Source organism: Lepus europaeus, chromosome 9, assembly GCF_033115175.1.
Source record: "Lepus europaeus isolate LE1 chromosome 9, mLepTim1.pri, whole genome shotgun sequence".
In the NCBI taxonomy this organism is placed as follows: Eukaryota; Metazoa; Chordata; class Mammalia; order Lagomorpha; family Leporidae; genus Lepus; species Lepus europaeus.
In genome coordinates, this window is record NC_084835.1 from 71,679,166 (window position 1) to 71,691,519 (window position 12,354).

General features: G+C 59.7%; 1 protein-coding gene across 1 annotated transcript; it reads left to right on the forward strand.

Moving 5' to 3' along the window:
- Positions 1 to 957: 957 nt before the first annotated feature.
- On the forward strand, positions 958 to 10,753 carry LOC133766324 (ral-GDS-related protein-like). The gene is made up of 14 exons (XM_062200011.1): positions 958 to 969; positions 2,406 to 2,468; positions 3,491 to 3,592; positions 3,793 to 3,986; positions 5,197 to 5,390; positions 5,529 to 5,797; positions 6,440 to 6,655; positions 6,988 to 7,091; positions 7,543 to 7,612; positions 8,871 to 8,945; positions 9,355 to 9,429; positions 9,960 to 9,992; positions 10,347 to 10,468; positions 10,690 to 10,753. The coding sequence occupies exons 1-14, from the start codon at positions 958 to 960 to the stop codon at positions 10,751 to 10,753; spliced, it is 1,593 nt and encodes a 530-aa protein (XP_062055995.1).
- Positions 10,754 to 12,354: the final 1,601 nt, after the last annotated feature.

Consider the following 12,354-nt stretch of genomic DNA (forward strand, 5'->3'; position numbering starts at 1 on the left):
TTCCCACCCAGCACCCTGCTAATGCACTTGGGAGGCAGCAGAAGACAGCCCAAGGGCTTGGGCCCCTGCACCCAAGTGGCAGATCCACAAGAGGCTCCTGGATCCTGCTCACAGCCTGGGAAAGCAGAAGATGGCCAGAAAGCTTGGGCCCCTGCTACCCAGGTGGGAGATCCAGATGGAGCTCCTGGCTCCTGGCTTCGGCCTGGCCCAGCCCTGTGTTGCACGCATTGTATAGGGTGAGCCAGCAGATAACAATCTCTGTCTCTCTCTGTTACTCTGCTTTTCACATAAATTAATGAAATTAATCTTTAAAAAATAAGATAATGCTCTGAGATATTTAAAGGTACATTTTAAGGCAATAAATATGAAAATGTAACTGAATATCCCTGAGGAGAGAGAAAGGGAACTAGGATCTGGAAAATATGAATTACTTCGTCTGCAACTGTTTTCAATAAAAAGTATAAAGCAAATAAAAAATAGAAGTTTCAGTAAAAACAGAATGTGACCAGTTCAGTAGGAGACAGAGCAGGAAACGTAAGACTACTGCAGTGCCAGGATCCCATTTGGACACTGGTTCAAGTCCCGGCTATCTAATTCCGCTACTGCTCTATGGCCTGGGAAGGCAATAGAAGATGGCCCAAGTCCTTGGGCCCCCGCACCCATGTGGAAGACCCGGAAGAAGCTCCTGGCTCCTGGTCAGATTGGAGCAGCTCCAGCTGTTGCGGCCATTTGGAGTGAACCAGCAGATGGAAGACCTCTCTGTCTCTACCTCTGCCTCTCTGTAACTCTGCCTTCAAATATAACATAAATCTTAAAAAAAAAAAAAGATTGGTGGAAAGAATTGTGGAAAGACCCCTGATGGCTACAGGTTTCCGATGGCTCTGACACACTGCCGTTGGCGGGGTCAGGGTCTGGAGAGCAGTGGGGCTCCGTGGCAAGCAGGCCAGACTTTGCAGCATGGGGCTGAAGGTCCTGGGAGAGGACCCGTGTGGTGCTCAGGAGCCCACTGAAGCTGACACTCGTGTTTGAAGGCTTGGGGGTGTCTGAGACGTGGGAAGACAGCTCTGTCCTCACAGCAGGACAGAGAGCAAACACTGGTTCCAGCTCAGAGATTTTGACTGGGGGGCAGCGTCTGAGCATGGGAACAACCAGGACCAGACCCGACTCAGGATGGAGGGCCACCCTTGTGGAGTGGAGAAGACCCTGGCCCAGGCTGGGCTTCCACGAGTCACTCAGACTCCAGGTGATGCCATGACCTTGCCACCAGTTCCACCATTCACTCTCAGCATTCTAAATAAAAGCTCACACAGGAGCTGGTGCTGTGCTCTAGCAGGTGAAGCCACCGCCTGCTGTGCCAGCATCCCATAGGGGTGCCGCTTTGTGGCTCAGCTGTGCCACTTCTGATTCTGCTCCCTGCTAATACGCCTGGGAAAGCAGCAGAAGATGGCCTAAGAACTTAGGGTGCGCCTAAGACACTGCCCTTGGCTTTCCTCACTGACCTTAGCTTGGATTTTAGGGGCCTTCCTAAGAAGCAGGCTACTGTCTTTGGAAATGATAGGAAAAGGAGGTTTAGACTCCAGCTGAGTGCCCTTCAGCCTGGGATCCTGACCCCATCCAGGTCTCCCAGGCACTGAGGGATGGGGCTGTGTTTGCCTAATTGTGCACAGTCAAGGGGATGGCATCGGGGCAGGAGAGGAACAGTCAGCAGCCCAGAGGGCCTTGGGAGCTCTTCCTGCTGGAAGGGTCCATGTCCTGGACCTGGAGGAAGTGACCTCACTTCCTTGGTGACGGGCCACAACAGAACATGGAACTCTGGTAACCAGGCACCCAGATTCTAGTGGTAGCCATTGCCAGCTCACTTGATAGGAAGCGTTGCAGGGAGAACTATGTTCCCTTGCTGCTGCCCTTCAAGGCGAGGTTCTGGCCGAGCCAAAGCCCAGAATGAAGGTCTCTTCCAGCGTGTAACACGCTGGCTGAGCTCTCACTATGGACGCCTGTGGCCACGGGGGAGGAGGCAGCCACAGGTAACACGGTTAAGAGCCCTGGGAAGTCCCGGCCAGGCCCAGAGTCTCTGGTGACCCTGCGTGGGCTGTCCTCCCATCCCCATGAAGGGGACAAGAGGAGGGGCCCTTCCTGCACAGCACCAGGATTCAGGCGTTGGACGAGGGTTGTGGTGTTGTCCGTACCCATTCCAGGGATGGAGCGGATGGGAAAGTGGGTGTTGGGGGCCATTTTGTCTACTCAGGGGTTCCACGTGAGTTCTCCTGTGTCACCTGGAGTCCTCCTGGCTGGGGGTATACCCACATGTCCCTCCGTATGTGACCTGGGGAGTGGAAATACTCACAGGGGTGTCTCCTGTGGGACACTGACGCCTTCTGGCCTGGCTCCGGGCACTCTGTTTGCAGGGCTCCACGCTGGAGATCAGCAATGATTCCCATGAGGAACTCATCTTCTCAGGCAATGGACAGGTGCGTCAGGCCAACAGCCGTGGACAGTGCTGGGCTGGGCTGAGGGAGGGGCCTAGGGAGATACACAGGTGGGGACTCAGGATGACCAGGCTGGGCCGAGGACCAGAGCCTGGATATAGGCACCTCTGGGCCCCGTCCTGGTGTTTCCCACCCGAGTGACTGACCCCAGTCTGGTTCCTAAGAGATCTCACTCCTTTGCTGCCCACAGACAGCTGGGTTATGGCAACCCCATGTTGGGTACTGGTGGGATGTTCAGGGGACAGGTTACTACTGGTACCCTGGATACGAAGTCAAGAGCGTCCACGTGTGTGACAGCAATGGGTTCCCCCCCAGCCCATGAATCCCGGGCAGGGGTCAGCTCCACTGTGCTTCATGACCTCCCCACAACCCACGACACAGAGAACCCAAACCCCACACACAGGGTGAGGCTTACACGAGAGAGAGAGAGAGAGAGAGAGAGAGAGAGAGAGAGACTACTCCATGCATGTGTCAGCAGCATGTCCCTGGGTCTCAGCCCTGGAGCCCCCACCCATTTTCATCCTGTTCCATGAGAAAGGACATTTGTCCTGTGGCTCAGAGGGGATTCCAGTGCTTGTCCCCAGCTGCCCTGCTGCAGGTCACGGCCTCAGAGAGCGCCCCTGGAAGCCTGGTCTGCTGGACAGTCACAGCCCAGGGCCCCACACGAGGGCGGCCCTCACACAGGAGTTTGCACACAGTGCTGGGGGCTGGATGTCCCTGTCTCCTGCTTGTGCATGTCCATCTCCGTTCCCGTGTTCTCGTGTTCTCCTGTGTTTCACTGTGTCCTTGTCCCCTCTCCTTATCAGCCTGGCATACCTGGGGCCCACACCATGGCCTGGCCTAACGTCCATCACCTCTTCAGGAGCGCATGTGCACATGCAGCCACACTCGGGGACCCAGGTGTCAGAGCATCACCGTCACTCTCACAGGAGCTAATGCCCTGCTGAGACAGAGGCCCAGACAGCACATTCTGGGAGAGGGGCTGAGGTGTCCCCCTGGAGCAGCCACGGTCAGATCACTGTGCAGAAGGGCTGTGGCCGGGACACCGCCAGCTGCCATCTCTGCACTGCTGCTCCCAGCTGCTGGCCTCCCTGGGGGGATACTCTGCTCTCCCCACTCTCCCAACTGCTCTGTATGTGGCCAACAAAGTCACTCTGGGCCTTCCATGCCCAACCCCCCAGGGATGTGAGGGGTCACCTGCTGCAGCTGGTTGCCCTCTGTGAGGGGGTCTTCTCCCAGCCCAGACTCCCGTGGTTGGGGGTCCCTGGAGCCTCCTCTGACTCCTGTCCCTGCTGGTCCTCCCTAGTTTGGAGGTGTGTCCACACTGCACCTGGCAGAGGTCTGCCCCCTGCGGAGCCTGCAGCCAGGCACCAAGGCGAAGCTGGAGGAGTCCCTGGTCCCGGCCTCCCCAGGAAGAACCATCGCTTACATGTCCACTTTGCTGTGCTCATATGGCGACTTCAGCACTGTTCCGTATTTCCTGGACCAGATATTCCACAGGTGAGCGTCTGTGCCCTCCAGGCACAGGGGCCTCTGCTGCCCCCTAGCCATGGCTCTCTGTGCCTGCGTGCTCCTCTGAGAAGGGGGGTGGTGTGGGTGTGAGCCTCAGGGGTTTTACAGGGACCATGTGACTGCAGACATGGCAGGGGCCTGGTGCCTGCTCCGTGGCCAGGGCTGTTGGAACTGCGCTCATCCCTCTTCTTCTGGCCTCTGCACCCTCGGGACTCAATAGCCCACGGCACTCGAGGTTTGGAAAACCCCACAGAGAGCAGCCCTGCCTTCCCATCTGTAAAGGAGGCCTCCCAGCCCCAGTCCCTGATACAGACAGAGCAGGGCCCGGGCACTGGGTGTTGGGCCCAGGCCCCTCAGCTCTCTGGCAAGGGTCCGTGTGGGGTTCATCCCCACAGCACGTGAATGTTAAACACTCTGGGCAGTCACTTTGCAGACACGTGTCACAGCTCAGCGAGCAAAGCAGACAGCATTCCCGGGGCCTCATGACCTGGGAGGACCAGACTCTCCCAGCTGAATGCCTGCCCGGATCCTGTCCACAGGGTCAGAGGGGAGAGGATCGTCTTCCCATGGTCTTGCCAGGATGTCAGAGCCCAGGCCCCACTAGGACGTCACAGACTGTGGGTCCAGTCGGAGGCCTTCTGTCCCTGCCAACTGTGGGAGCAAAATGTGGGCTGTGGCTGGGGAGGGACAGACAGGGTGTGGATCTCCCACTTCCTGTGACTCCTCTTAGAGCATTGAGGCCCGGGGACTCCCCGCGAAGGAAAGGAGAACAGAGCTGGGAAGGGGGTCCCAGACCTGCAAAGGAGAGAGGATGCTAGGGCGCAGAGCAGCCAGGGGTCCATAGCCAGGACAGGTGCTTCCCAGCTCCACCCATGCTCCCGGCCCCCTCCCCAGGATGCCAAGACCTAGAGAGGTCCTAGATACCTGCTCCTAAGTCTGCCTGGAGCCTCTGTGCTGAGCACCAGGGGCCCTCCCCTCAGGAAAGAAGGTCCCTGGGAGGCTGTCACCACGGGTGTGCACCAGCCCTGTTGACCAGGTCTGCCACGGCCAGGACAGCCCAGGAGGGCTTGGAGGGTGGGTCATGCTCTGGACAGGCTGAGGCATGCCCAGGGCCCCAGAGCCACAGAGGGGCCCCTGGCAGTGCAGTGTGGTGGCCAAGGCCAGCCTCTGACCCCGCTGCCCTCGCTTGCGTCCCCAGCAACATGGCTTCCTTCCTGGGACGCTGCAGAGACCTGTACGAGGCAGAGCTCCATGGCCACACCAGCCTTCCACTGCTGAAGATGAAGGTGGGCTGCAAGCCTGTCAGCCTGCCTGGAGGAGACCTGGGGACCCAGGTGTATTTTCTGTATGCCCTGCCCGGACACGCCCAGCGCCCTGAGGCCACAGCAGACGGTGAGGGGCAGCGCAGTCTGCAGGTCTCTCAGGGGTGGTGTTTGGGGCTGGACTCCCCTTCCAGGCGGTGCGACCCCTCGGGGTTTGCAGAGGCCACTGGAAGGTGATTCACGTTGGCGACCCTTTCTCTTCTTCCAGCTCCCGCTCTGCGTGCAGGGCCACCACCCTTCCGTGCACTGGCTCTCGAGCCAGCTGCAGCACCGCTGGCTCAGCCAGGACCTGCTCCAGAGCCAGGGCCAGCTTCCCCACGGGGCCTGCCCCCATGCGCACAGTCAGCACCAGGGCCAGCTCCACAGGCCTCCTCTGGATGGGCTGGGCCTGCAGAGGAGCTGCCTGGGGCGGAGATGGTTGACATCACCGCCTTCTCCCCCAGGATGATGGCAGAACAGCTCACGCTTCTGGATGCGGTGAGCAGCCGGCTCTGCTGGGCAGGGCCAGGACCACGGCGTCCCTGTGGCAGCTGGCGTCCCACACAAGCCCTGGCCAGAGTCAGCCCAGGCTCCATGTCAGCCCCAGTGTGACCTGGGCTCGTTTCTCATGTCCTAACCCACCTGTCCCCTGTGGGCAGCAGAGATGGGGCACACTCATGCCAGGTGCTCAGAGCGGCAGACAGAAAGCTGGGCACGGTGTGGCCCGGAGGTGGTGGAGGGCACTCACTGTGGTGCAGCCAGGCCCCTGTCCCTGCCAGTCTGCCCAGAATGCCTTACCTGTCTCAGCACTGATTAGGCTTCAGAGTTGGACGGGGTCCCAGAGCAGACACACAAACAGAGCCCCTTGGTGTAGCTGCCACAGGGAGGTGCGCTGGGATGGGACAAGGAGCATAGGGCTGATGGTGATGGGCTGAGGGATGGGGAGTTGGCCAGGACGCCCGGGAGAAAACACCTCTGTGTCTTCTCTCCAAGAATGGGCTCTGGGCCATGGGGCTCTGGGCACCCTCAGTGGGCTGCTGCTCCCACTGCTGTGAGCCCCATGCACAGCATCCTGGGAGTGTGGGCACCGGTGCACTCTGAGTGGGGGTGGCTGTGCCCATGGGTCACTCTCCTCCCCAGGAGCTGTTCCAGAAGGTCGTGCCCTTCCACTGCCTGGGCTCCGTCTGGACCAAGAGCAGCAAGAGAGGCAAGGAACACCTGGCCTCCACTGTCCATGCCACCGTCCAGCAGTTCAACTGTGTGACAAATTGTGTAGTCACCACATGCTTGGGGGACCCCAGCAGGAAGGCCACGGACAGGGCCCGTGTGGTGGAGCACTGGATCAAGGTGGCCAAGGTCAGCTGCGGGCGGCCAGGGCCCTTGCTCCCTGCACTCTGGGAATGGCCACTTTGCTCTATCAGCCCTTGGGAATACAACCTGTGGCTGAAGACCCTGCACAGACCCTGGGCCCTTCCAGGCAGGGAGGGGCCTGACCTGACTCGCTTCCCCCAGGGGTGCATGCTCACCTGCCACCTGAACCTCCGTGTGGGTTGAACCCAATCCTCTCCCTGTGAGGGTGGCCATGGTTCCCTTGTGCCTTCCTGTGGCTCCGTGGGCATCTGATGCAGGAGGGGGACGTCAGCCCAGGGGATCCAGGTGACTTCTCCCTCATCCGCTCTGCTCTCCAGGAGTGCCAGACCCTCAGGAACGTTTCCTCGGCCCATGCCATCCTCACTGCTCTACAGACCTCCCCAATTTGTCGCCTGCAAGAGACGTGGGGAGAAGTCTCCAGGTGGGTGCCTTCTCCCACAGGAGCACCAGGGTGTACCTGGGACCCTAGGACTCAGCACTAACCCCATGATCTGGGAGGGGCCAGACGTGGACTCTAAGGGGAGGCATGGGGAACGTCACCTTCGAGACCCCTAGACCTTCTGCCTCATGTTTGCCTCAGGATGCTATTTGCTTTGCTGTCAGGCACCAGTTCCAGTTCTTGAAAAGTGCTCCTGGGCAGCACCGGAGCTCCCTGTGCAGGTGAACGTGAGGCAGAACGGTGCTGCTCCGTGGAGGGGAGGGGCCCAGGAGAACCACTTGGGCTTCCCCCGTCCCCTGGGCCCCAGGGCTTAGGGAACTCAGTGGAAACTCACCTGGGCCGTGTGCATCCTCCTTGCTCTCGAGCAAAGGGAGCTGCACTCACCACCCTCCCATCACACCGAGTGGCTCCTCCTGGTTTCCCATCTCCACAGGAAAAGCTGCAAAAAATTTGAGCGCCTGTGTGAGAAGGACAATGGCTTGAGCAGGGATCGGCTCACCAAGGTAGGGGGCTGGGAAGTGGGGTAAGTGTTTGGGGGTAGGGTGAGGGGTGGAGTGAGGGCCTGGGGCAGGGGTGGTGTTGGCCGGCAGGACAGGCTCTGTGCGCCTGACCCCACCCGGGCTGTGTGGCAGAGTGGCAGGAAGGACTTCCCTCCTTCCACAGGGTGACCTCGGTTCCTCACAAAGCCAGGCCCTGCCTGGGATCTGCCTGCCCAGGACCTGCATGGGGAAGGCCACCCGCCTGCACTGGGGAGGGGGGAACTGAACACGGGTGTCCCAGGGCCCGTGGTCCATGGTTTCTGAGCATCAGGTGCAGTGGGCACATGAGAAACAGATGCACCTGTGGCTGTGATGCCCGTCCTGCCCTGACCCACTGCCCATCGCCTGAGGTCCTGGGATTCTCACCCTGCCCAGGGCAATGACATCATCTGCAGGTAGACGAGGAGAAGCTCCTGAGGCCTCCTCACACATGCCTGGTGGCTCTGTCCTGACCACATCTCAATGCCTTCCACCTAAGGGAGGAAGCAAAGTGTCGCCACCCAGAGCCTGTGCAGGCCCTGCCTGTCACTCAGAGATGATCCCTGGGGGCCACGCCCTGAGTGCAGGGGAGATGTGCAGCAGAAGCTGTGGTTCGTCCTTGACCCTGCTGGGGGTGGGGGGAGCACCCAGTGGGGCTGGGTGGCCAGCACCTATCAGCCAGGCCTCCTGAGACCACCTGGCCCTCTCCCTCCATGGCTGTGCCTGGCCAGGGACCAGGACACAGAGAGCCCTGATGGACTCCTGGCCAGGGGTGCAGCTGGGGTTGTGGTGAAGCAGTGGGGTGCCAGTCAGCTGGGGGCAGGGCAGGCTCTCCTGTGTGGCCCTGGGCTGGTCACTGCCCATGGCCTCTGATTTCTCAAGTAGAGGATGGGGCTGGTGAGCCTGTTGTGCAGAGCTCACGGGGGTCGGTGAGGCACCAGGAAGGGTGATGTGTGGTGCAGGGCCTGGCCTTCCTCCCAGGGGACAGTGAGGAGGAGGAGGGCAGGCGTAGGATGCTGAGTCAGGACAGCTGTGGGGGGGGGCACCCAGCACCCTCACTAGCCAAGGAGCAGACCCAGGGAGGCCCCTTGCTCAAGGTGCCCCCAGTGAGGGTGGGAGCCACAGCATCCAGACAGAGTGCACTTGGGGGAGGGGCTCAGACATGCAGGGCCCCAGCAGAGGGCCCAGGTGTGGGCAGAGGTGGCAAGGACAGGCCCTATGACCCTGACCTTGATCCTGGCAGAAGGGGGCCTTCAAGCTTGCTGCCCGGGAGCAGAATCCACAGAGAGCCCAGATGAGGCTGCGGAAACAACAGAAGGTGCGTGTGCCCGGGCGAGGGGACTCCTCCGTCACACCGGGGCCCGAGCCACAGGAGCAGGGCTAACACCTCCAGCCCTCCCTGCGGTCCCCACACTGCCTCAGTGGCCTCCACCGGAGAGACCAGAGCCAGGGCCTGGGGCAGCTGGGCTCTCAGTGCACTTGGGGCTGAGGTGGCGCTGGTCGAAACAGGGCCTGTGTGCCCTTGGACATCCCAGCAGGAGTCCTAGGGGTGCCTGCTGTCCTGGGAGTAGCTGGGAGGATGGAGAATGGGGGAGGCTGCCAAGGTCCTGGAGGGCTCCCGGGGGGAGACATGAGCCAGGGTCCAGGAGCTGGGGTGGAGGGGTCTCTGGGGCAGGGCTTGGGTGGCACCTGAGAGCAGGTGCTCATCACCACCCCCTGCGGCACAGGGAGTCGTCCCCTTTCTTGGCACTTACCTGAAATACCTGGTGATGTTGGACACTGTGATGGGGGACTCTGTGCATGTGAGTGATCCTGGGGCAGGTGGGGTGGGCCCGGGTCCCTGAGGCTGGCGGGGGCAGGTGCGGGGAGAGCCTGTACTGCATTCTTAGCCTTCTGCGCTGCCAGCCCTTCTCCTGAACCTCACAGCCGTCCCTGGGGCTGGGGCTTCACTGCCTCTGCCCTGTGAGTGTCGGGGCCTCCAACTGGGTGCCCCTCCCTCTCCTGGAGGGACAAAGCTACACAAGGTCTTGGCTGAGCCTCCTTGGCCTCCCCCTTGGGTAGGCTCCATGGGCAGGAGAGAAATTGGGCCCAGCAAGGTCAGGAAGCACTGACATGGCCAAGCACCCTCGCCCATCCCAGCCTCTGTTTCCCTCCTGTCACCAGGCAGGGTGAGAACAGCAGGTGCCTGAGCCTCAGCTGCCAGGTCCCCTCTCCAGAGCTCACCCAGATCCTTGTCCTTTCCCACCCGCATCCCCTTGACGGCCTCATGAAGGGGAGGGTCGGGGCTGGGCCTGGCTGGGGGCAGTTCTGATGGACTCTGTCTGCCTTCCAGCAGGCTGACTTCAGCTTCGAGAAACTGAATAAGGTGAGCAGCTGTGGCCTCACTCAGGGCAGGAGGGCACTGGGGGTCACAGGTGGTCCTGTTCAGGACCCCCATGCATCACCCCTGCAGCTTTGCTCTATTAGGAGGGCTGGGTGCACATGAGGGGGAGACCCATCCCTAGGGTGGGTGCGGGTAGAGGACTGGAATCAAGGAGAAGCCCCTGGGGAGGGGCTGTTGGCACCCCTGTCGAAGGCCAGGGTGCGGCCTGCATGGGCTGGATTGGAGGAGGCCTCTTTAGAGGAAACACCCAGAACCCCGCGGCCCCTCCCCTACCAGGTCCCCACAACGTTCCCAGCCCAGGCGCTGACCGTGTCCTGTGTGCCCCTCTGTCCCCAGGAAATTAAAGTCCTGCAAGAAATCCAACTGCTGCAGGTGGCAGCGAGCAATTATTATTTTAAGCGTGATGAGGAGTTTGGCGTGTGGTTCCGGTCTGTGGAGTATCTCACTGAGAAGGAGAGGTGAGTGATGGGCAGGAATTGGGTGAAGCCCAGGGGTGTTGGGGGTGGGGAGGGCTCTCCCTGCTGTGCAGCTGGGGGAGCACCGTCCAGGCCCCCTGGTGGCAGCAGGCCCTGTCCTATGGGCACTGCTGGCCCCCAGGACTGCAGCTCCTGGGCAGGCCCTGGGAGGGAGGCCTGAGCTGAGGCTCTTGGTGGACTCATGGCTGTGCTCTCTCCGTTAGCTACGCCCTGTCCCGCCAGCTGGAGCCCTCTGCCAAGAGGCCCGCAGCAGCCTCAAGGCCATGAACACCATCATGATGCCCTCGTGACCGAGTGCTGGGACCTCAGGGGCACATCTGAGCTCATTGGGAGCCTGGTGCCTGGGACAGTGGCCTCCCTGCTGTGAAGCTGAGGCCTGCGTTGTGTCAGTTTAATTGCCCCTCTTATGTTCTCTCCTTTCCCCCATTGAACTATAGTCACTGTTAGTAGCTCCCTGTTAGAGTTTTATTAAAGTTAATGTAAATATGTTGCACCATGAGTTTCATGCTTCCTCGTCATCGCTTCCCCGTAACTGAGGTTGTGAGCGGTGTTCCACCGTGCAAATGCGCCGTGGGCATGGGCCCCTCCTAGTTGCGGCTCCTGGAGCTGCACCTCGCTGGGTGAGGTTCCCTGAGGTTCTTCTCCTAAGAGGCGCTGGCAGATCACTTGGTGCCTGGTGTAAAAATCCTGCCTGGCTCCTCTTGCACTTTCTGCCCTGGGTTTAGGATGTTGGGTCCAGCCTGGCCTGGCCTGGCTGTGGTGGGCATATGGGAGGTGAACCAGCAGATGGAAGGTCTCTCTATCTCTGTGTTTGCCTTCCAAATAAATAAAAGAGGGGCTGGTGCTGTGGCATGGTGGGTAAAGCTATCACCTGCAGTGCTGGCATCAGGGGTGTGTTCGAGTCCCGGCTGCTCTCCTTCTAATCCAGTCTCTGCTATGGCCTGGGAAAACAGTGTGGGATGGCCCCAGTCCTTGGGCCCCTGCACCTACGCAGGAGACCCAGAAGAAACTCTGGCTCCTGGCATCTGATCAGCCCAGCTCCAGCCATTGTGGCCATTTGGGGAGTGAACCAGCAAATGGAAGACCTCTCTCTCTCTGCCTCTACCTCTAGCTTTCAAACAAACAAATCTTTTTTTTAAAACTTTTATTTATTGAATATAAATTTGCAAAGTACAGCTTATGGATGACAATGGCTCCCCCCCCCCATAACTTCCCTCCCACGCCCAACCCTCCCCTTTCTCGCTCCTTCTCCCCTTCCATTCACATCGAGATTCATTTTCATTTCTCTTATATACAGAAGATCAGTTTAGTATATTTTAAGTGAAGATTTCAACAATTTGCAGCCACATAGAAACACAAAGTGAAAAATACTGTTTGAGTACTAGTTGTAGCATTAAATCACAATGTACAGCACATTAAGGACCAAGATCCTACATGAGGAATAAGTGCACAGTGACTCCTGTTGTTGACTTAACAATTTGACACTCTTGTTTATGGTCTCAGTAATCTCCCTAGGCTCCAGTCATGACAAACAAACAAATCTTTAAAAAATAAAGAAAAAAATAGGCCGGCGCCGCGGCTCACTAGGCTAATCCTCCGCCTTGCGGCGCTGGCACACCGGGTTCTAGTCCCGGTCGGGGCAGCGATCCTGTCCCGGTGGCCCCTCTTCCAGGCCAGCTCTCTGCTGTGGCCAGGGAGTGCAGTGGAGGATGGCCCAAGTTCTTGGGCCCTGTACCCCATGGGAGACAAGGATAAGCACCTGGCTCCTGCCATCGGAACAGCGCGGTGCGCTGGCCGCAGCGCGCCTACCGCGGCAGCCATTGGAGGGTGAACCAACGGCAAAAAGGAAGACCTTTCTCTCTCTGTCT